The following is a 25,418-nucleotide window of genomic DNA, read 5'->3' as shown; positions in this document are numbered from 1 at the left end:
TCCTGCATGCAGCAGAGCAGCCAAAAAAAATAAATAACAAACAAACAGTAAAGGCTTTAATCCTACTTGTCACTAACTGGGGAAATATCAAACCAAAAGAATAATTTTTGCTATGTTGTTTTTGAGAGATTCTAACCTAATGCTTGAATCCCCTTACAACATCCTTGCTAAGCAGGGATCCAGCCCATGTTAAGTAACTCCAATGAGAACAATTCTCTAGTCCCTAAGAAAGGTCATATACATTTGCTTTCATTTAAAAGAAAAAAAAAAAAAAAGACAAACAGCAAGCTTGTAGGGACTTCCTAGTCAATATTCCAGGTGCTCTCCAGATTTTCCATTGACTTTGCCTACATTTTCTCTTCCTGAAATTCAACTCTGTTTAGTGATGCATAATTTATATGATTTTATGGGAAGGTAATAAAAGGAAGCTTTCCCTAGGTAATGTCATTTGGGGCAGCCAGGAAGCAAAGTTTCTCCTCCCTCAACCACCCCTATCCCAAGCTATAATAAAGGCCCAAATTCCACCATTAGCATTTCTGAAGAAATGGCACATTAAATTAAGTCACACTAGGATGTTTATGACATGTCAGATAGATTTCGTCCTGACATTGGGAAGCCTGAGAAGTACAGAACCACTAGCAAAGGGAAGAGCACTAAAAGTGGAGAGTTTGTTCAAAATACTGTTTCTAGGACTCATATAATTTTGTCACAATAGATCTGGGGTGGATTTCTGGGTGATTCTGATAATGCAGCTAAATTTAGGAACTATTAGCTGTGAACCCCCATTAAAAACCCCAAATAACAGATTCACCTCATAAACACACAAAGTCAATGTTCCTATAAAGCTCATGTCCTAAGTTTCTAAGGTAAGGGCTAATAGGAGAGTCAATGGCACATTTGGGGCCTGATGAAATCTGCCACTGACTTTTTAAGTTTCTAAGTTTTCTTCAATTTCTGCTTTCAGGGAGCAGAACTATGGTGATGAGAACAATTCATAACACTTTGCCTTTAAAACTTCTTTTGGCTATTTCAATATCTATGTCTCTTAGGATGAGAATTTTATGAATCTGTAGCAAATATTAGGTCACTGGGCTCATGATATCTTTTTAAGTAAGTGGCAAGTTTTAGCTTTGATTTTTCTTAAGAAAATTAGACAAGGAAATTTTTCCAAGGACATAAAAATGCATTTTTAAATTGTGCAATGACAAAAAAAGTCAAAATGATAGCCAAAGCACTCAGATGGAAGATATAAAAATAAAAATTAGCAATCTGTTTAACATTTACAGTTTACAACATTCATTTGTATATTTGATTCATCTAAGAATTCTGTAACATGGGTAGGATAGGTGTTGGGGTACCAATTTTATTTGTTTTTTGGCTGTGCTGGATCTTTGAGCTCACACAACTAGAGAAAGTGGTAAAGACCCTGTAGAGGGAGAATGTCATACATTGTTTTCTGTTTTCTAAATAATTCTAGTAAACTCAATGTTAATTCAGAAATTTTAATGATTTATACAAAGACTTGTTTAATTACTCCTGGACATATGCAGTAAATAATAATAGAACTACGTTTTACTGGGAACTTACTCTGAGCTAAATGCTGTGTCAGGTGTGTAAATTATCTCTACTTCTTATTGATAGCTTACATTCCTGAATACAGTCCTGACTGCAGTAGAAGCGGTGAGTCATTGCCACATCAGTAAGCCACTGGAGAGCTTTATCTAGTCTGCTAAGAGCTAACACTACCCAAGGAAGAAGCACACTGTACTTCCAATCTGGGATTCCGAACCAGATTTCTAACCTGGGATTAGAAACTTCACGCTTGCTGGCAGCGCTTCCATCCATAAAGTTTGGGGCACAGCTACGACAAGGACTCGCTTTTGGGACTCTGGCCCTGTATGGAAGAAGCCAAGAGAGATGCTACTGGAGCTAGAGTTCCACCTCATTCCCAAATGTGCTCCTAGCAAGTCTGGGTTCCCCATGACTACCAAGCTTGGGGTCTAAGTAAAAGTACACAGTAACGGCATGGATTACAAGTCCCTTGAATGTCTGTAATCTGACGATTAGGTTAGTAGTTCTAATTCCCCAGGCAGTTACAGAATGGTTAAAGAGACCAGGAAAAGCTGACCAAGAAACCAAAGTTCGGTTCACACGTTTCGCCCACAGGTTTCAATCACTCACACACACAGGCACACCATAGAGTTAGTAAAATAAAGCAGAAAACGTGTATACTGAGAGAGCAGAGAGGCTACAGCTCTGAGTGTTCTTATCTTGTCCTGAAGATCCTGAACGAGCCCCCAAGATGATAACTTAAGGTGAACGATGTCGGATTTGTGATCTCCGAAGATTTAGCTTCGGGACCAGGGACTAGGCTCGATCACTCAAGAGGTTTTGTGTAGCAAAAAAGGGACAGGGAAAGCTTCTGACATAGACATCTGAAGGGGGATGGAGCGTGCCCCCCTTACTAGTCTTATCAAGGCCTTATATACTTTTACCAGACCCACTGCCACAACAGACATCTGAAATTAACAAGAATAGAATAGAAAGGTCTTACCAGACCCACTCCTACAACAGACATCTTAAGATAACAAGGTTAGTCAAAAGGTGTCCTCGAGCAAGATACATTGTTATATTGACTAAACAAAGCCATGCAGGAAAAACAACATTTGTCCTTTTCTCCTCCTTGAGGGCCCTGGACCCCTTCCTCCTTGAGGGCCCTGGACTCCTACCTAAGAATTAGCTCTCTCATTATGACAATGCTGCAAGATGTTAAGATGTTATCTCATTTTGCAAAAGAGGAAACTGAGACTCAGGTTAAATGAGGTTCTTAATAATTAACATGTTGCAAAGCTGGCAAACTCCCATCTTTCTGATTCCAAACTTTTCATTACATCTTTCTTTAATGATTATAAGGATATTTATTAACAGTCATTAATTTTTAGTCCCTTAAGAATTACTAATTTACACACATGCCATGTTCACTCATTCATTTGAAGAGCCACATATACGTATTTTCCCAGGTAACGTATTTCTAGGACCTGGACATTAGCTGGGCACTGGACATACAAAGAAAAAATAAAATGCCTATATAGAGTGTAGGCTAGCCTGGGAACTTTATCAGTGAATAAATAACTAGAGTGTAAAGTATGAATACCGCTTAGGAATATCCACAAAGCACTTTTGTGACTAATAGGAAGCTGACACTGCCTCAGCTGTGATTTAGTGTGCTAATTTTAAAGATGTTAAACTATTAAATCAAACCTTCAGTGGAAAACATTTAGTTGGTTTATTTAATATTATGTAATGTGCTTAAGGGTAACTTTAAAAAGTAGACTTAAAAAAGTTCTTTTCCTTCTGAAATGGAAATTCCAGAATAGACTCAAATAGAAGGTGAATACTCTGAAGCATTAGGGAGGTTTATGTAATCACTGATGTGGCTAGAGCAATTTTCTCAGTTTCATGCTTATAACTATTACACACCTCACTTTTACTCCTGGTCACATGGCTGTAGCTGATATTTATAATTAGTATTAATTCCAGAGTCCCATTGCCCTGGTTCCTTGTCTGGTAGGGTGACCCAAACCTTCATTTTTGCTGCCCACTCTGGGTGGTAGTTTTTTCCTTGCCAGAAGTCTCAAGACATGGGAGTAGCAACAGCACTTTGGGAGACCTCCCACAATTCAGACATATTCTTCCTTATCCCCATTTGCAGTAGAAATCTGATTTCCCCTTGGTAGTCAGGATAGATCACCACAATAGGTACAGTAATCACCTGTTTTGCCTGTTGATTCATTGGTATGAGGAGCCCAAAGTGGCCAGATGGCAGTCCCAATTTCCAGCTTCACGGAACCTTGGTTGTGACCTCTAGTGGAAGCAAGCATTCCTTCCTTTGGAACTAAGACCTCTTTGCGCTAAGTTGCTTTAGTTGTGTCCAACTGTGCAACCCTATGGACTGTGGTCTGCCAGGCTTCTCTGTCCAAGGGATTCTCCAGGTAAGAATACTGGAGTGGGTTGCCATTTCCTATTCCAAGGCTTCTATACTAAACCTAAAGTCACAGAGACAGAAAGAAAAGTTTGCTAGTGAATCATGAGGGATAATAATGAAAAAAGCAACTCCCATTTTCACCTCCTAAATGCCCAGACCGAAGATAAGTTACTAGTATTGCACGACATAATTTTATTCTTAAAAGAGATATAAGTAGGAGGGTAATGAAAACAGTTAAAATATGTCTGCTGGGACTTCCGTGGCAGTTGGGTGGTTAAGACTCTGTGTTTCTACTGCTGGGGGCAGGAGTTCGATCCCTGGTTGGGGAGCTACAATCCCACATGCTTCTCGGCCCAAAAACCAAAACATAAAACAGAAGCAATATTGTAAAAAAAAAAATCAATAAAAACTTTAAAAACGCCACATCAAAAAAATATTTTTAAAAAAAGCAGGGAATAGGGCCGTGGGGGGAGGCAAGGGTACCCCTGATTGGGAGGGAGGGGTACAAGAATTCTGGATAAAGGATGTTATCCAGGTAGTTCCTGGGTATGTCTATAGAGGGAGGTTTTGGGTGACACTCTGGAAAAGAAAGTAGAAGAAAAGGAGGTCAAAGAAAAATAAAGATGAATTTCATGTACTTACTAGAAGCCCCTTCTAAGTTGTTTGAATACTTTTAGCTTTGATAGAAAACTTAGAACATAGTCATAAACTTGCAAATAGAAATAGTAATTTCTGACTTTTAGAATTAAATTCAAATAGCACTGTCTTAGATCAGTGTTTTTCAATTCATTTTTTCCCACTCCATACTTAGATATTTGTTATATCCAAATCTGGTTTTCACCTAATATTTTACCTTAAATCAGTGATTCTCAACCAGGGGTGATTTTGCCCCCCGGGGAACATTTGGCAATGTCTGGAGACATTTTTGTTTGTCATAACTGGGTGCTACTGGCGCCTAGTGGCTAGAGGGCAGGGGTACTACTAAACACTTTACAACACACAGCACAGCCTCTTACAAAGTCAGCAGTACCAAAGAGGAGAAATCCTGATTTAAATCAGCTCATTTTTGTTTAAACTCCATTATAACTAACATTTATTGAGCAACAGTATAGATTTTTTATTGAAGGATAGTTGATTTACAATGTTGTGCTAGTTTCAGGTGTACAGCAAAGTGATTCAGTTATACATTAATATATCTATTTTTTCAGGCTCTTATCCCTATAGGTTATTATGAAATACCGAATATTATTCCCTGTGCTATACAGTAGGATATTTTAAATATTGTTCAAGTGAATGACATACTTCTTTGAATTCACACATCAATCTTATGTGGTAGATGACACCATTAAACTTATTTTACAAGTAAGGAAACAGAGGGCTAATTAACTTGTCCAAAGTCAAACAACCAGAAAGTAGCTGAATCTGGATGGCATGATGCTTGGGATCCTCAGCTTAACTAATACGCCCTATTTTATATCACTACTATAATTGAAAACCAGTATCACATGTCATGTACTAGAAGAACATATAAATAAATTTAATCAGAGCAAAATATTGTTAAGCTCTAGCTAGATATTGTTGCCTGCTGAAGTCTCTGGGTCTGAAGAGTGGGGCCCTCTCATGTAAAGGGAGACTTCAGTGTTAGAGACATGCTAGCATCAAACCACGCTAGCATCTAATTCAGCTGACCACTCCAATACTTTGGCCACCTGTTGCAAAGAGCCAACTCATTGGAAAAGACCATGATGCTAGGAAAGACTGAAGGCAAAAGGAGAAGGGGATGGCAGAGGATGAGATGGTTAGATAGCATCATGGACTCAATGGACAAGAAGTCGAGCAAACTCCAGGAGACAGCGGACGACAGAGGAGCCTAGTGTGCTGCAGTCCATGGGGTTGCAGAGTCAGACATAACTTAGTGACTGAACAACAAACAACAAGCATCAAACCAAGATTTCCTTCTTGACATAATAAGAAGAAATGAAAATGAATTTAAAGGGGACAATTTTCCTATTATGTAATTCAATATTATACAACGCTGTGTTTGTGTATCACCTAAAGTCCCAACTTTTTTAAATATACAAACTCTAGAACATTTTGGTTTCCCATGAGTTAGACCTATACTTCCCAGGTGGTGCTAGTGGTAAAGAACCCACCTGTCAATGCAAGAGACTTAAGAGATGTGGGTTCGATCTCTGGGGTGGCAAGATCCCCTGGAGGAGGGCACAGCAGCCCACTCCAGTATTCTTGCCTGGAGAATCCCATGGCCAGAGGAGCCTAGTGGGCTAACACTCCATGGGGTCACAAAGAGTCAGACACAACTGAAGTGGACTTAGCATGCACACATGAGATAGACAGACTTAGATTCAAATTCTGTATCTGCTACTTATTACTGATATGTATATTAGATATGACACAGAGATATGATATTAGATACGTATACTAGATATGATTTTATGTCCTCATCCAGAGAACTGGGACAATAACATCTGCCTCATAGGATTATGTGTGCTGTGCTAAGTCGTTTCAGTCATGTCTGACTCTGCAATCCTATGGACTGTAGCTTTCCAGGCTCCTTTGTCCATGAGATTCTCCAAGCAAGAGTACTGGAGTGGGTTGCCATTTAATTAAATGAGTTATAAAAAACCTTGCAAGAAACTGGCAGAAAATTACACAACAGAATTTGTGTAAATTTCCTTTCATTTCCTGAAGATTCTGTGGTCTCTTTCCAGCACCAACTTAGATTCTTATATACTTCCATGATTTGTTATTCAGTTGCTCAGTTGTGTCCAACTCTTTTGCAACCCCATGGACAGTAGGCCACTAGGCTTCTCTGTCCATGGGATTTTTCCAGGCAAGAATAATGGAGTGGGTTGCCATTTCCTCCTCCACGGGATCTTCCATACACAAGCTCTCTAAGAGCCATGGCAGGACAGGCAGCCACAGTTGGCTCCAGAGTGCCACAGGGAACAAAGAGCTGCTCTATCCAGGGTAACCGCTGAGGTCTCCTGGGAGGAAGTGGCCTTTTGAGCCATGCTGTGTACCACCTCCCTTCTCCCCAATACATCATGTGAGGGTTGTTGATCGTCCAGGGACAAGTTATGGGATTTGCAAGCATGACAGTCCTGAGACAGTGACTCTGATAGACGACACAGGTCCCTGGAGGCTACCAGAGGGAGGAAAGAGGAAGGAGATAAAGGGGAGATTTTGTTCTTAGGAACAGAGCAGTGGGTCCATCTGAATTTCTAAACACACACACATTGGCTCCAATTTTAGGTCTGCTGTATGGCCACACAACCATTGAGTTTATGGCAAAAGGCTGTACTTTAAATATTCACAGCACCTCCTAGAGGATTGTATTAGTGATTCTGTGGTATCAACTGAAGCCGAGTTCAAATAAGCACTGGAAATATTGTTGGCTTTTTAAAAACTTTTTATTTTGTATTGGGGTGTAGCCAATTAACAATGTTGTGATAGTTTCAGGTGAACAGAAAAGGGACTCTGCCATACATATACATGTATCCATTCTCCCCCAACCTCCCTTCCTAGCCAGGCTGCCACATAACATTGAGCAGAGTTCCATGTGCTATACGTTAGGTAATATTGTTTGCTTTTGTCTTTAGAATTTTGATTCTAGAATCTCTTCCTTACTTGATTATGGATACCTTTATTCTCTTAAAATATTCCTTTAATAAGGCTTGAGATTTCATGCCATAATCATGGATAATTAAAATGCAAATACAACTAGAGAGTAAAAACACTGACAAATTCAGAGTATCTACTGCCCACTAGAATGTAAACGTCTTGGGGGTAGGGACTTAGTTTTGTACCCTACCAAATCCCCAAACCCTACATAATTAACTAGCATATAGTTAGTGCTTAGTAAATATTTGTCAAATGAATAAGAGTTCATACTAAGGTGTAAATGGTTGTAGCAGTCAACATTTCTTTTGCTGCACATGTATGTTTTCATGTCTCTTGGCTTTACATGTGCTGCATCATCTTTCTGCAGTGCTTTTGTCTGCCTTTTACTCCTCTATCACCTGCCCCTCTTCCTTACTGGGAGAAAGTCTACCAACCCTTTAAGACTTGCTTTTTGGATAAAACTCTCTTTGACCCCATCTTCCTCCTCACATTAACACTCTTTCACTAGCTGGGCTCCTGTATATAATCCTGTTATGAGGGATGGCTTTGTGCTGTAACTACTTGTTTACAAGTTAGTTTCTGCCACTAGAAATGAACCCCTTGACAGTTGTAATGTGGTGCATTTCTTTTGTGTCCTCGCTCTTAATGGGGGTAACTGGTTTACCCTTAACATGGGTAACCGATCTTCAAAAAATATTACTGACTGACTGAACCTTGTAAGTGGTCCTTTATCCTTCATGACTCCAGGAAGATCTCAGATCCCTTTTAAGGAGTGCATTATCAGATTACTTCCTTTAAAAGCTCTATTTTGGAGAGGAAATCTTCCTGCCCACTATGGCTTTATTTTACTAAATCTCTTTGTCCTGTACTCAAATAGAATGATTGGTGTGGAAACACAGAGACAGCCTATAAATTAGGGATTTGGATATACTTGTTCACATTTCAAGGTAGGACTGATTACCTTGGTTGTCTTCTCTGTAGATGCTTCCTGGTTGCCCTGATGCCATACAGACCTTAAGGACAGTAATATTCTGGGAGGGTTGGAATACTTCTGCCAAGGAAAAAACAATGCTTTGATTATCTGGGACACGATTATTGTTGGTGCAGGACAGGGGAATTGTATCTTATTGTAAAGTAGTAGTTCATGTCTCCAGCTATAAGAGGATTGTGGCCTGCTCAGGTTGCTGTGGTTGTAACTATGACAACTATGGAAAATACGAGAGAGATGCCAAGAAGATAGTGTGGTAGCACCAAGGGCAGGAGAGAACAAACAGCTAAGCCTAGTGACTGCCCAGGGTCCCTGGAGTCCAGTGGTTGTCTATGCAGGAATTCAAGATGTGACTTCCACATTTCATTATTTATTTGTATTGATGCAAACCCCAAGCTGCTCATGGTTGATCCCTTTCATTCATCCATTCTGCTTTAAGTTACCCTGAGGAAGGGAATGGAGAGGGAACATGAGTCCTTAGGACACAACCCAAAGGGCTGCAGAACTTGAGAACAGGCACAATTTAATTACGCCAACTGTGAAACTGTGTGGGTGAAATAACAGCTGCTGATCCTTAGGATATTTTTAAGTTGCAGCTAGTTGGGATACTCTTTATGTCTATATATGGTCCTTCATGCTACAGGACCTCACAGAGATGAGTGGGCTAAAAACGCAGACTCCTTGAAACTACAGCGTCATCTCGGTCTTTGACAGCATGTCAGCAGCCTGCTCTCTGGGAAACTTCAGTGAGGTTAAAAGTTATGCCTCTCATCTGACATACTCAGCAGGGACTCCTCCATCCCCCAACCCCCGCCTCCCCATCATCGTTGCTAGGTTTGTTTTTTTTTTTTAGCTTAAAGGAGAGACTTATTTGTCAGTCTCCATATACTTTCAAGCTGTTCAGTTACCACCTCTTGTGCACAACATGCATGCCAGGCAAACAAACTTGAAGAGCACAGCAGATTGAAGCAGCAAGCAAGCCCAGCAGATTGAGCCCCCTGAGCCCATGTGCTATATGAAGCAAACCAAAACACAGCTGGTGGAGTTAATTTTAGGCTTACCGACCTTGGCAATGTTCTGTCAACTGGGGAAAAGCGGCTCTGAATAGGTTCAAAAGGAGCCTTCCTCTGCCTTCTCCCCATGCAGCTGACTGGAAAAGTGGCTGCGTGGTTTAATAGGAAAAACAATTAATTATAAACCATGGTAAATTGGAAAGATTAAGAAATTCAATATTTATTAAGCAAGTCCAAGGCACATGCAAGAAATCTTTTAAGTTGTCTGTCCTATTACTAAGATCCTCAACGTAACCTCAAAGTAGCACTTTCTGAAAAGTTCTGAAAAGATTGGGCTTCCTTGGTAGCTTAGTTGATAAAGAATCCACCTGCAATGCAGGAGACCCTGGTTCGATTCCTGGGTTGGGAAGATCCACTGAAGAAGGGATAGGCTACCCACTTCAGTATTCTTGGGCCTCCCTGGTGGCTCGGATGGTAAAGAATCCACCTGCAATGTGGAAGACCTGGGTTCGATCCCTGGGTTGGGAAGATCCTCTGGAGAAGGGGAAGGTTACCCACTCCGGTATTCTGGCCTGGAGAATTCCATAGACTGTATAGTCCCTGGGGTCATAAAGAGTTGGACACGAATGAGCAACTTTCTTAAAGATTGGCTACTCAAAAACAAAGATAAATTTCTATATCATGGTGCTTTAAGACACCAAAATGCTTTGGCAATAATGAGTGCAGAGGTAGAAGTTTTATTAAATTATGCCATTTCTATAAAATATATCAAGAATTTAAATGCAAGGAGTCAGTTCAGTTCAGTTGCTCAGTTGGGTCCAACTCTTTGTGACCTCATGGACTGCAGCACGCCAGGCCTCCCTGTCCATCACCAACTCCTGGAGCCTACCCAAACTCATGTCCATTGAGTTGGTGATGCCATCCAACCATCTAATCCTCTGTCGTCCCCTTCTTCTCCCACCTTCAATCTTTCCCAGCAAAAGGGTCTTTTCCAATGAGTCAGTTCTTTGTATCAGGTGGCCAAAGTATTGGAGTTTTGGCTTCAGCATCAGTCCTTCCAATGAATATTCAGGACAGATTTCCTCTAGGATTGACTGGTTGGATCTCCTTGGAGTCCAAGAGACTCTGAATGCAAGGAGTAAACACATATTGTTTACTTCTGAATGTGCAGGATCTAATTCTCTGACCATCAAAATAGGTGAGGTCCCTGTAACAGACTCACATACAAAATGGACCTTTCCTTCCTTACACACAGACTTCTAATTTTTATTTTATTTGTTTGACTGCCTGTATTTACCAATGATCTATAGGATTCATGATGAAGGCAGGGACTTTATCCTTGTTTTTTGCTCACAGAGGCCCATAATAGACAAGAAATACTTGTCTAGTTGATGAATGATTTGCACCTCATCATTCCCATAAACCTGGCATTTTATTGCACAAAATTCACCTTCAAAAGAATAAACAGCTTGAAGGGGAAGGTACTGGGTGAGGTTTGGGATCAATGGAAGATCTTTCTTCTATTATAATACCTTATAATGTGTTTTGATGCTTTACAGTTTTGAGTGATAAGTGAATGCATGGAGAGACACGAAGCTTCAACAATCAGTCTTTAATACTTTCATTCTTTCCTATTACATTCAAATAATATGTCCTTGAGAAGCATTTAGAGCCATTCTCAAGTCTGTCTTTAATGAAGATATAGAATTAAAATCTAAAGGCCACTGATAAGGATCAGGCTGAATTGTTATGTTAAATGAGATCATGTGGCATGCCAAAATTCATTTAGAATTTATTCATTCATTCTAATTGAGGTCATCGTGGGAAGGGGGAAAAGAAACGAACTTTACTAATTCAGATTCTACTTACGAGCTATGTGATCTTGAGAAAATTCCATACATCATCTCTCAACATTAGTTTCCTTATTTATAAAAGAGGGACTATAACACCTAATATCAACCTGATGGGGAAATAAGAAAAATAGAGATAAAATATACGAAAAGCTTAGCAGAATAATCGGCCCATCAGAAATACTCAGGCTTCCCTTGTGGCTCAGCTGGTAAAGAATCCGCCCGCAATGCAGGAGATCTGGGTTCGATCCCCGGGTTGGGAAGATCCCCTGGAGAAGGGAAAGGCTACCCACTCCAGTATTATGGCCTGGAGAATTCCAAGGACTGTATAGTCCATGGGGTTGCAAAGAGTCGGACACTACTGAGCAACTTTCACTTTCAGAAATACTCAATAAATGGCATGGCAACCCACTCTAATGTTCTTGCGTGGAGAATCCTCAAGTACAGAGGAGCCTGGCGGGCTACGGTCCATAGGGCCGCAAAGAGTCAGACATGACTGAGCGACTTAGCACACATTAATATAAAAGCAAAAATAATATTATATAATAAACTAATTAGATGGAATAATTACTATATCAATGTAGATATTACATAACCAAAACACTCCTGCACAAATGAATGCATTTTATCAGATTACTAAGAATTTGTTGCCCTGGTATACTGTATCTCGGGTTTGTTGGTCAGGTAGCTATTCTTTCAGAGCAGATCACATTTCTGCATCAGAAGAGAAAAGGTACTTAAGAAATACTGAGGCTCAGAGTTAGCCATAGAGTTTGGATTTTGTGTTTCTCCTCTCTGGCATTAGGAACATTTGCTTTTAGTTTTACAGGTAAAAATATCTTTCTATATATATATATATGAGTAGAAAAAGCAGGCTAATGTGAGGGCAAGGAAAGAACTGTCTAATCCAAAAATTCATCTTCTATATCAACATTTACAATTTTAAATCCCCGTTAATAGTAACACTTTTTCTAGGCCTTTTCTAAATGAGACCTGCTATTTGTTCATTTTCTTGTAATTATGGAAAATTCCAAAACTACATAAAAAGACACCATGGTATAATGCTCCTCATGTACTTGTCACCTGGCTTTAACAATTCATCTATACTCCTACTTCCACTCCTCCTCCCATGCTATTCTGAAGCACATTCCAGGCATGTTATTTAATCTGCAATTATTTCAGGACACTTTTCTAAAAAATAAAGGCTCTTGAAAAATATAGACACATCATCACTACAATTAATAATTATTAGTCACATCAAATATCCAATGGTTAAATTTTTTTTTTAATTTTTTGATTCTCTATAAATGCACAGACATTTGCTATTGTTCTTTTTGAGACTGCATGTTTGAATCAAGATACAAATGAACGTATACATTACAACTAGTTGATATGCCTTTTATGTTTCTTTCAACCTCTAAGTTTCTTCAGCTCTATTTTTTCCTTGTGATTCATTTGTTGAAGAAATTAGGTCCTGCATGTTTTCCCCACAGTCTGGACTTGCTGCTTGCTTCCATGTTGTGTCATTTAATGTGTTCTTTATCATATTCTTCTGTTCCCTATATTTCCTATAATTCAATATATCTCATCGTAGAGCCTTGACCAGGTTCAGCTTCTAGTTTTTTGGCAAGACTTCTTCACAGGTGATGATATATTCTTCTGTTAGGACACACATAAAGTGTGGTTTTCTCTTTTGTAATACCAGCAAGCCATTGGTGATCAATTTCTAGACCCATTTGGGGTTGCAAAATGGTGACATTCTAATACTAATTCAATTTCCTATTTCATTTTTCATTCCTATTTCATTTTTTAAAACTGAAATACTTCCATAAGGAGAAAAATTTCCCCAGATCTACTATTTGAAAACTTGGATTTAACTGGTGTTATTTTCTTTGGGAATGATAACGTATTAACACACTAGCAGTGATTAACTTATCCTATTAAAAAGGTATAATGAATCATTTTCTTTAAGACTGTAGAAACCCTCACCTTGAGAAAAAAGGAGAATATAACTACAACTGATAGAGAGGAAGTAAATGTTGATCAAAAACCTGAGATTAAAAACAAAAACAAACCTGAGATATTTGGGAAGAGATGAAAGAAGAAACTTTAGTGCTTACAGGTAGCACTTTGCTAAGTCTATTCTTATCTGACATATAAGTTCCTATTTGGAAGCTTACCTTAAGGTTTTGAATAATGTTTGTTTATTGAGGAGTCCTATATTCTTACCTCCTGTTCAGATCTCTCCCCAGGTTTTGCACAGCACTCAAAGCTCTACCTGACATGGCTACTTTGATGTCTAAAAGACATTTCAGAGCTAACATATCTAACATGGAACTTTTAGTTTCATCTCAGAAATTGTGATTCAGATCTTCCCTATTTCAATAAATGGCAGCACCACCTGCCAGTTACTAAAGACAAAAAAATAGTAGTCTTTGACTCCTTCTTTCCTCTAATCCCTAGAGTCAATCAATCAATCAATCACCAAGTGCTGTTCATTTTCAGATTATTAACTTCTTTCTCTTATCAATGTTTCTACCCTAAATCATGTCACAACTGTTGAGAAACAACTCGGCTATTACAAGAGTCTTCTGGCATCCAGGCTGACATGCTGGCCTCCTCTAGAACATTCTCCACAAGAAGAGAGAGTGACCTCTCTTAAAATGTCAATCAAGGATCATGAGTTGATAACTGTTGAAGCTATGTGATGGATTCATTACACCAATTTCTTGCCCTGTTTATATGTTTGAACTTTTCCAAATTAAAAAAATAAAATGATGGGAATTTGCCGGCAGTCCTGTGATTAGGACTCTGCTCTCGCTGTTGAGGGCCAGGTCAGGGAACTAAAATCCCATAAGACGTGCTTTACACCCAAAAATAATAAATTAAAAAATAAAATAAAACAAAATGTTATTCAGATTATTTACCTTCTTATTATTGTACTTCTTGGATGACTCTTCTATGTTCTTGGAATAAAATTGAAATGTCTTACCTAAGCCTGTGAGCCCAGCCAGCCCTCTGTTTACATGTCCAGCTTTGTATGATGCCACTCCTCCTGCTCAGGGTGCCCAGGCCATAACCAGTCAGTTTTGAGAAAACTTTAAGCTCTTTCTTATCTTAGAGCATGTGTACTTGTTATTCCCTCTACTAGAAAATGATCATTCCCTAGCTCTTTGCGTGGTTGGCTCCTTCTCTTCCTTCAGGTTTCAACAAAACTGCTCAATCTAAATTAGATCATCTTCCTTTCTATCACATTATTCTGTTTATTTTATACCCTACCATAGTTTATAAGTATCTTGTTTGTTTATATATAAATAAAAGGTGAATGGCTAGCCACTCCAGTATTCTTGCCTGGAGAATTCCATGGACAGAGGAGCCGGGCAGGCTTCAGTTCATGGGGTTGCAAAGAGTCAGACATGACTGAGCCACTAACATACACATTGGACATGCACTTGTTTATTACAATAAGAAATTAACTTAAATGAGTAGTTAAAGATATCTGAAGGCATGGGACTTCCTTGGTGGTCCAGTGGCTAAGACTCTGTGCTCCCAAAACAGGGGGCCGGGGTTTGATTCCTAGTCAGGGAACTAGATCCCACATGCCACAACTAAGAGTTCGCATGCTGCAACTAAGGATCCCACATGTCACAACAAAGATAGAAGATCCCAAGTGCTGCAACTAAGACTTAGTGCAGCTAAGCAAATAAACAAATACCTTTAAAAAAAGATATTCTAAGGCATATACCCACTCACATTCTATTCTACTCATAACTCCAATTCTTTGAGAAACTGGTGGATACAATACAAATTTTAATAATCTTGCTTCATAAACACAGATTTATAAGCAAAGTAAGATTCTGATCAGGAGAGTAACTTCCTGAAATTGAAATTTTAGGAAGATAGTAGTATGCAATATGGATTGGTGAAGGAGAAAGCAGAATTAGAAATCTCTATCTGAATATACCCTCTCTTTGGTTCTAAACTGCCCAATATTTTAAAGTGCTAAATAATTTTAAATCACAGTAACTGTTTAATTTAAATGCCCAACCTCTGAAATTATATTTTGTATCACTAACATGACACCTCTCTCATTTTTACTACCAATACATGTAAGTCTTATGAACTGTTAATTTCAGGCAATTCTCCTAGTGGAATGATAAAGAAAAACTCAGCAGGTATTTTTGCAGATTCTGTCCTTTGCCAATCATTGTACTGATTCAGAGTCATAGGATTCATTTATATTTAGTTACACCAAAAACACAGCTACATAAGCCAGTCTGCCAAACCAAGGAGCAGATAGACACTATCTGCCAGTCATCTAAAGGATGTCCCTGGCATGACAGAATTTTAGAACTGGAAGACATCTAAGAGAATATGTAATAATCCCAAACCTCCTCATTTTAAAGGGGGTGAAACTGTTGTTCTAATAGGTTTACAAACTTACTCTTCCCAAAGTAAAAGATAATATCCTAATCTGGTAATGCAAATCTTATTTTCAGAAGACCCTTAAGGAATTGAATAGTAAATTTGTATCATATCAAAATGTAGAACACAGAGCTTTTATGTCATAAATCCATTGTTTTTGTTATAGTAAGATAATGCCTCCTTTTCCCTCTTTTCCAGCATTTTTCCTTTAAGTCTTTTCAAATTATTCCAGTGACCTCTGCTGTCCTCAGATAGTACTGAGACTAATATTTTCTTGTTTTTAAAAATGGTTTGCTTTATCAACATGCCAAACTTCTAGTGCATAAAGTCAACAGAACACATTTCATACTGGCATCTCCTTCAAGTCCCCCTAAGAGCCCAAAGAGGGTTACAAGCTATATAAAATTTAAGTTTTATTCAAATTCTTTGAAAAGTTACTCGTAGATTTGATGGATCTCGTAAGCAAAGAAGATGGACATCTTTCAGTAAAATAAATAGATACCCAAATTCATAATGCTGTGGAAGGCTGGTTATCAGTCCGCAACGGCTATTAAAGCATTTATTCGCCTCAGCGCATTATTGCCATTGAGCACTCTGATGCACAAAACATTCTAGAAGCTAGAAGGAATTCAGTCCCCCTTACAGAGGAACTTGCATTTCACATAGTTAAGGGACCCAGGTCAAAGCTTTATAATCTACAGTATTTGCTCAACATACCTTGAGTATGTCACCACAGCAGTTTTCCCAGCCGCTGATGACAGCCCCACTCTCCTGCAGAGGCAGTGTTGGACCCTGGCTATCTCCTAGTTCTGGCTTTTAAATATGCCCATAAAACAACCCACTTAGATCCTTTCCTCTCTTCGGGCGGAACCACACCCAAACCATTCCTACCAGATGAAATTCACTCTTCTTTTTACATACTTAGCAGAGAGACTCCACAGCCTTTCATCTGGACATTCACAGTGGACAGAACTCGGCTGGCAATTCCATCCCTCAGTGCAGGACCCTAACATCCCAGAGTTGAAGCCAACTTCCTTCCAAATCGCTGACACACAGCTAAGCAGCTTGGAGCGCTCTGCCACCGCCACAACCTCCAACGGGGTGGACTGCCCTCGACCGGCCGGGCAGCCACCCTGCACTGGCGGGGCGTGGTCCGCGGCTGCCTAGGTGTCCAGAACGTTAGGGACCGGGGCATCGCAGCGTGAGGGGCGGGGTGGGCGCCCTCCGCTCTCGCGAGAGCTCACGAGGTGGGGGCAGCGAGGGGCTGGGGACCCGGAGGTGGGGGAGCCTCGCGGCGGCCCTCCTCCGGGGAGCAGGCGAGCGGCCCTTTCCCCGCCTTCTTTTCCTTCCCCTCCCATTGAGTGATTCAAGCCGTGCGCTTCCCACTTCCGCCCCCTCTGCGAGCCTTTGGAACTAGCGAAGCCAAACAAGTTGCGGCCGCCGAGCAGCTGGCGCTCCCCGCCTCCTCATCCTCTCCTCCTCCTCCTTGCTCTCCAGGCCTGGCCACCGCCGTCCCGAGGCCCCGCGACCGCCGAGCCCGCAGCCCAAGCCGCGGCCGACATGAGCTTCTTGTTGTGAGTAGCCAGGCCCCGCGCGCGCCGGCTTTGTTCAGGCGACCTGGGCCGCGGCCCCCGCCCTCCCGCCTGGCCCCGCGCCGGGCAGGTCTCCCGGAACCTGTCCCGAGTGCTCGGGCTGCCTGACCGCTGCCGCCTCCCGGGCCGGCTTCGAGCACGCCGGGAATCTCCAGCCCCCAAGGAGGCTCTTTATCCCCGGACCCCGAGTCCCTACAACCCCGATCGATGCCTGCGGCTGCGTTTCTGCATCACCCCATCCTCTCCTCTCGCTCTTCTGCGTTTGTTTGTTTGCACGCTCTACAGGGATACCTCCCACTCTTCCGCGTGACCAGTACCCGAGGCGTGCAGGGTCGCCTGTTTCCCTTTCCCCTGTCCATTGCTTTTTCCTGGATCCCAAGCACAGAAGATAGAGCTTTAACCTGTCCCCCTAGGATCCTTTTCACTCCCCTCGCAGGTTTTAGGAGCGGGTAGTTGGGGCGAAAGTCTCGTGGCTGTAACATACTTAACGCGGCTGCTGGCGGGTCGAGATCCCCTGGTGACAGGTTGGGGTCTTGGGGATGGAGCGCCTGGCTTTCCCGAGGTGCCCCTCCTCCCCGCGTGCTCCCCTGAAGAGCACGGGCTTTTATCTTTCTAGACAGCCACCATATAGGGTCTGGTCTTCTGCCCTGGGTTGATTAGGTCCGCTGGAGAGTTGTTTTGCAAATCATTTGTAAATGCCAACTCCGTGTCACATTTAGTGCTGGTCATTATTTCCCTTACTTATCGTTTATTGCAGACGAATTGAGGGGGATGGGCAGAAAGATGGGCTGGCTGGCTTGGAAGCATGGTGGCAGCAGACAAGCCTCAGCTCCTCCGAAAACAGGACCTTACGCCTTGGGGGACTGCTCTTTTGAAGGCTTGGTTGTGATTCACCTTTGTTTAATCTGTGGTTAGCTAGTAAAAATTCGGAGATTGAAACCCACCCTATATGCTCCTTTACTGTAGTGGAGAAAATTAGCATTTAAAGATTTATTTTTTTGTCCCAATTTTCTTTTCCCGCCTCCCATGATTTTTCATCATCACACTGGCACCTGAATCCTGAGAATTTAATTCACCTTTATTTTCACAAGCTGATATCTAGAATATTAATCTTTTTTAGGATGTTTAAGCAAAACTGAGATATCGCAGAGGCTAACAGGCAGGTTAGACTTGCTAGTATTTCTGATATGCACAGGGTAGTGAGGGGCCTGGCTTGTGTCAACCTGCCTTAACACGTTTGAGCTTGTGAAACGTCTTTCTTAAGCTCATCCTGGAAGTTGATTCTGAGTTTGTCAGCTAGGTAGTTCTAGATGAGAGGACTGAGTGACTTCATAAAAATCCTCATTTCCTATTTTAGTTTCAGTCAACATATCCAAACATCTCAGCTTGAAACTTTTCATCTTAAGTATTTTTTTTTATATTGCTGCTGTTTGATTTCTTCAAGAATTTAAAAGCCATCTTTGAGATAGCAGTGTAGATGATGTCCTTGACTGCTTCTGATGGGCCTTTGTCTCTGAGAACTCATAGCTAACATTGGCTGAAGCAGGGAGGAACCATATTTGGCTGAAACCAGGAGATAAAGTTTTGGTGGTATTTTCTGAGTATAAATACAGTAGTATCCTACTCTTCTGTGGCTCAATATTTGATAATTACAGAAATGCTGTGTATAAGTTCATTTTCCTGAAGCATATTAGCTACATAAATCATAAAAAAGAACCTTGCCATAGCTAATGTATGTAGTACATGGGCTTTTCAGGGGGCACAGTGGTGAAGAATCCATCTGCCAAGCAGGAAACATGGGTTTGATCCCTGGATCTGGAAGATCCCCTGGAGAAGAAAATGGCCACCCACTCCAGTATTCTTGCCTGGGAGATCCCATGGACATAAGAGACTGACGGGCTACAGTCCATGTGGTCACAAAGAGTCTGACACAAATTAGCTTCTAAACAACAATTTTGGAACACAGTTTTTCAGTCAGGTCACATGTAGCAGTTAATTAATTCTCAAAGTATTGGTCCACGTGCTTGACTGTCCAAAAAAGTTAATCTAATATTTTTGGTTTTGATTTTCGTCTGCTAGTAGTTTTAAAATATGAAGTAGAGAAATATAGATAATTATCAGAAGTGAAAGAACAAAGTTTTGGTTATTATCTGTTCGTTATTTGGTATAGTTTCCTGGATATTATTTCTGTTCCAACAGATAAGCAGAGAAAGTAAAATAAAAGCTGCACTTCAGGAGTTAAATACAAATGTTTTCCCCAGTTCTTGGAAGCTTGCTTGTAAGGCTGCCATAAGTGGATGAAGGTGAGGAAATAGGGCAATGTGAGATAAGCATATGAAGGTGATGATTTGTAACTTTTGCAGGCTGTAAGATAGAAGGAAAGAATTACTGATTTAAAAAAATCATTCGTATGCAGGCACTGGTGTAGGCACTGGGAATCATTTCTGAACAAAACAGATGAAAATTCCTGCTTTAGTGGAGCTTATTTTCTGGTAAGTGACCATAAACACTGAACATCCGTACCTTTTATAGTATGGTAGGAGGTTGTAAGTGCCATGGACCAAAGTCCCTGATAAAGATGTTTTAGATAGGAAGTGAAGTAATTTTAGGTAGTCCTTGGGGGAGGTGTTTAGATAATCTGCAGCAGTGTTACCTTTGTGTATCTTTTATACAAATGGCTCAGAGTAAATTTGCACTTCATATATGAATCTGACTGGGGCAGAGCTTTGGTTGTGCTCCATATTGGCCTGTGTGTGTCTTCAAATTTAGCTAAACTGCCAGATGATGCATACAAAAACTTTACAGGAACCTAATTTAACTTTGTAGACTCAAATCTTTAAACACATCCTTAGCACCTGCTGTGTGCTAGGCATTGGGCAAGATGTGAGACTCCAGAAATGGTAGAGTGTGTATAAATAGTCATCTGTAAGAGATGCTCTGCAAGCCCAGGGGTCCAGAGAATACAGAGCATTTTGTCCTGTCCTTTCATGGAAGAAATGATGAATGGAAGGTATAACAGGAGTTCTGTAAAAGGGGAAATGGGAGATTTCAGTCAGAGGAAGCATCGGGGAGGCATGGAATTCTCCGTTTTGTTCAGGTTTGTTCAAGAGGCTGCAGAATTTGGGACCTGGATGGGATCTTCCAGTAGCATGGCCTGCTCCCCTCATCTTGCTCAAGTGGCAACATCCCAGCTTCAGGTTACTCACCTAATTATTGGCCTGGGTAGAATCGGAACACAGTTTTCTTGATTTAGGGCTTTTCCTATGCTGACATTTTATGAGTATAAAATTCAGGGAGATGTAGTATCAGCGTGAGTTTTTAACAGTATCATTCAACAAATATTAATATATAGTGTGTTCTCTTTGTTTCTAGCATTTTTAGATTGCAGGTCTCTTCTGACATGTAATTCCACAGAAACATTTGACTAGGAAAAATGAAGTGAAAGTCACTCAGTTGTGTCTGACTCTTTGTGACTCCTTGGACTGTAACCCACCAGACTCTTCTGTCCATGGAGTTCTCCAGGCAAGAATACTGGAGTGGGTTGCCATTTCCTTCTCCAGGGGATCTTTCAGACCCAGGCACTGAACTCGGGTCTCCTGCATAGCAGGCAGTTTCTTTACAGATTGAGCCACCAGGAAAGCCCCCCAAGGTGTAATTTCCTAATGTAAGACTACTCAGTTGGAACAGAGTTAAAATATATATAGTTAACTTTAAAATGGACATTTGTAGGAAAGGTGGTTTAAGAATGTGAATGAATATAAGCCAAACCTATTTCTATATAGGAAGAAGCAAAGAGGTTGGACAAGGAAGGAAGAAAGGAAAGAAATATTTATTAAGCATTATGGTGGACCGCTGCCATTTGTGTTTTCCAAAGAATAGCAGTTTAGGAAAGGGGACCCAGGTTTTCAGCTGGGTTAATAGCTGTCTCTCCATCTGTCTCTTCTGCTTCTCTCTTCTTTCCTTTCTTTCAAAGACCCCTCTGCCCCACCCATCCCAACATCTTTGTTTTCATTCAGATGATTTAACTGATTTTAGTACCTGAACATCCTCACCTATAAAAGAAATTCATAGTAAAATAACCTAAATGCTATGTACCAGGCACTAAATGCTTTAAATAAGTAGTTTAATAACAAATAGGAACCTCATTTTTACAGATAAAGAAACTGACAAAGAGAGGTTAAATAATTGCTCAAATTATGTGGCCAGTCCGTGGGGTAGCTGGAATTTGAATCCTGGCGGTCTCAATCCAGAGAACCTGCCTCATATTACCTGATCCATAATTGATAAAATTATATAAAAAAGTAGTATTCAGATAGATGGGCCTTGTTTTTCAGAGAAGTCGTCCATACTGTTAGGACTGTTTTCTAAGGTTCATCAAGAATATAATGGTGGCTGAGTAATATTCCATTGTGTATATGTACCACAGCTTTCTTATCCATTCGTCTGCTGATGGACATCTAGGTTGCTTCCATGTCCTGGCTATTATAAACGGTGCTGCAATGAACATTGAGGTACACATGTCTCTTTCAATTCTGGGTTCCTCGGTGTGTATGCTCAGCAGTGGAATTATAATTAAGAATACATTCGAATCAGTTCTAATGAGGTGGATGAAACTGGAGCCTATTATACAGAGTGAAGTAAGCGAGAAAGAAAAACACCAATACAGTATATTAACACATATATATGGAATTTAGAAAGCTAGTAACGATAACCCTGTATGCGAGACAGCAAAAGAGACACAGATGTATGGAACAGTCTTTTGGACTCTGTGGGAGAGGGCGAGGGCGGGATGATATGGGAGAATGGCATTGAAGCATGTAAATTATCATATGTGAAACGAATCTCCAGTCCAGGTTTGATGCATAATACAGGGTGCTCAGGGCTGGTGCACTGGGATGACCCAGAGGGATGGGAGGGAGCGTGGGGTTCTGGAAGAGGAATACGTGTACACCCATGGCGGATTCATGTCAATGAATGGCAAAACCAATACAATATTGTAAAGTAAAAAAATAAATAAATTCAAAAAAAAAATCTTAAAAAAAAAAAGGAATGTAATGGTGGAAGAGAAAATAGAAACCTTTAAATTTAAATAATACTTTAACATTATTTTTGAGTTTTAGTGTAGGAGTAATACACATTTTGGTGAAATCACAAAACACTGATAAGAAAAGGAAGAAAATAAAAATCTCTCATAATTGTACCTTCAGAGATAGCTATTGTATTTTGTGATATCACTTCCTAATCTTTTCCGTCATATTTTGTTTGTATATATTTAAAAATATGCAAATGGATCTCTACTGTGCATAGATCAAGTTTTTCACTTGTGAATTTTTTATGTCAGTATACTACTGCAGCATCACTTTGAATATCTATTGACCAAGTATTATCTTAACAGTTTTGTTTGTCAACCCAATTAAATATGGTATGCTTGTTTTGCAGAGGGAATTGAAGTCAGTTTGGTCATGTTTTCAGAACTTTAGTTTTGGGAATTGTGACTACTTGGCTGGCCTTGGTTTACTTTTACCATCTGTTACAGAGTTGCATTTATTTTACATCACTGAGTGCAAAATAGTTACTCTTTGATTACTTTTACCATTAATGATTTTTTTTCTTGTTGTAGTTGAAGAGTTCTTGTACCTTTAGAGTTTTGGATATATGAAAACACATGTAGTACTTCCCTTTAGTTGTATATTTGATTAGGAGGTATTGAAGCGGGGCTTTCCTGATGGCTCTACACATAAAGAATCTGCCTACAATTCAGGAGACACAAGAGACTCTGGTTTGATCCCGGGGTTGGGAAGATCCCCTGGAGGAGGAAATGGCAAACCCCTGCAGAATTCTTGCCTGAAAAATCCCATGAACAGAGGAGCCTGACAGGCTATAATCCAAAGGGTTATAATTAATATTTAATATTTTTTAGAGCTGTTTTGAGACTATATACCTATCCCCTTCCTCATTCCATTTTCACCTACGAGTTCTGATGTCTGTTGAAATTTCTTTTCTGTATTATTATTATGATGCTTGACAATGTTATCATTCTATCACTGCTTTTATATTTATTATTTGACATTTTTACTGTAAGGGAGACTTTATCTTTTCCATTAATTAATTTATTTTTTAATATCAGCATGGGCTCATGGGTTTCTGTTTTATTTAATGAGTTAATTTTGACCATCATAGCTTATTTTGGTGCTCAGATTGTCTCAGTTTTGGCTAGTGGGAGTCCTTTTCAGGCTGTCTTCTGGGTCCCTTTAATTCGTTCCTGTCTTCTCTGAGCACTCCATTCCTTTCGGCACCATCAGACATTCCACGTTTATCTTATACTTTCCATGCCTCAACCCTGGGACTGACCATTTCCCTGAGGGCCTTGGTTCTAGCCAGCAGTGGATAGTATTTGGGAACCAGAATTTAGGTGATACGTGTCCTCATTACTGCAGATGTTTTGCTGCTCCCGCCCCTCTCACTGGACAATGCTAGAAAAATCCATACCCACACGAATTTAAATCCAAATACTTTTTCTGTGTCTGTTCATCTGTGTTGAATGAGTTCACACTAATACTTGCAGTTCTGAGCACAAGATTCCTCAGAGTCTCATACCTTTACATATTTTTCACTTCCTCCTTTGTCAGTGAGAAACCTGGCTCTTTATACTCAGTATACTCAGTTGTTCAGACTTCTCTCTATCTGAAGCGATTCTCCTAACTCTGCCTGACCACCTCTCTGTGGCTTGGCCTCCAGCCGTCATCCAGCCACCATTACTCCTCTCCCGAGCACGTGTGGACCCCCACTTCGGCCATAATAAGGATGAAAGCAGTCTGATACTCTGTTGTGCATGGTATGAGTGTGATAGTAATCTAATTTATTTCCTCATGGAATCCTGTGTTTAAGACTGATACCTCAGACATGTTGGGAGGATAGTTTATCCTGAATGTAAAAGTTCTAGCTCAATAAATTGTAGTTCATGTAGCAGTGATATCTAGTTTGTTGTCAGCATCTCAACAGTATGATGGTTGCTTGTAACTGTTCTTGTTTTTTTATAAACATAGTCATTTCTGATTACTAAATCAGAGCCAATTTGTATAGGTTTATTATCATTGTATTAGTGCTACTTTGATTTTCTGAAATTAGAACTTAAAAGCAGGAGTTTGAAGGTAAATAAACATATTTGGGTAATAGTCTAAGAACCTCATAGCCAGGTGGCCTTATTGTTATTATTTGCAGTGGAAAGACTGGGTCTTATTTTATTGCTACTATTGTTTTTATCTTTTTGCCTAAGTTCTCCTGTTCTCAAACTGAAATTTCATGAGAATAGTTTAGTAGTTGTAGTATTGGGTATTAATTTTTGTGTGTTTCTTTGTAGGGATAGTTAATGGTTTAACTTAAATACTTTCTTATTATTCAGTAGAAACATAGAATAAAATGGAAGCAGTAGGAGTCAAAGTCTTCTATGACAACTTTTCTGGAGTCTTGATGCCCAGATTATGGTCTAGACAGATGGGCAGCAGCATGACACCCTCTTTAGAGAATCTGTTTGCTGGTGGCCTGTAGCATTAGATTTAAGTACTGAAGTAGCTCTTTGTGTAAAAACTCCCCATTGGTTATAGGTTTTACTCACATATGCCTGGCTCCATTCTCCCTAGCCCTTCCTCAAACCCTGCCAAATGTTCAGCTGGTTCTCCTAGTTTCGACTCTTAGAAATTGCACTTTTGAGCCAGTGAACAACAAACCGATTTGTAAAAACTGAAGTCTCTCTAACTGGAGCACAGCATTGTTTGGAGTACTGATGCTTGTGTCTCCACCCTATTTGTTAAGGACTCCCAGAGGAGTCTTTATCTGTCAGACTGTTCAACCTTTAAATCAATCCTTTCTTAAACTTTTCAAGCTTTTAATTTGAGACATGGCAGTTTATCAAGAACTGAAATT

General features: G+C 40.2%; 1 protein-coding gene across 3 annotated transcripts in view; it reads left to right on the top strand.

The window, feature by feature from the left end:
• The first annotated feature begins 17,152 nt into the window (after positions 1–17,152).
• The window catches only part of MOB1B (MOB kinase activator 1B), a 54,455-nt gene continuing 46,189 nt past the window's right edge, over positions 17,153–25,418 (top strand). For 2 of the 3 annotated variants that reach the window (XM_081587496.1, XM_081587509.1), the window contains exons 1-3: positions 17,153–17,477; positions 19,695–19,798; positions 19,912–19,987. In XM_081587496.1, coding sequence (XP_081443622.1) covers positions 19,953–19,987 — 35 coding nt within the window. In that variant the 5' untranslated portion in view covers positions 17,153–17,477; positions 19,695–19,798; positions 19,912–19,952. The remainder of the gene's footprint in view (positions 17,478–19,694; positions 19,799–19,911; positions 19,988–25,418) is intronic. The other variant, XM_081587498.1, reaches the window with a different exon arrangement.

This window comes from Giraffa tippelskirchi, chromosome 1, assembly GCF_054371585.1.
Source record: "Giraffa tippelskirchi isolate mGirTip1 chromosome 1, T2T-mGirTip1v1.2.pri, whole genome shotgun sequence".
In the NCBI taxonomy this organism is placed as follows: domain Eukaryota; kingdom Metazoa; phylum Chordata; class Mammalia; order Artiodactyla; family Giraffidae; genus Giraffa; species Giraffa tippelskirchi.
Note: the sequence above shows the minus strand (reverse complement) of the source record. Positions and strands in the feature narration are given on the sequence as shown.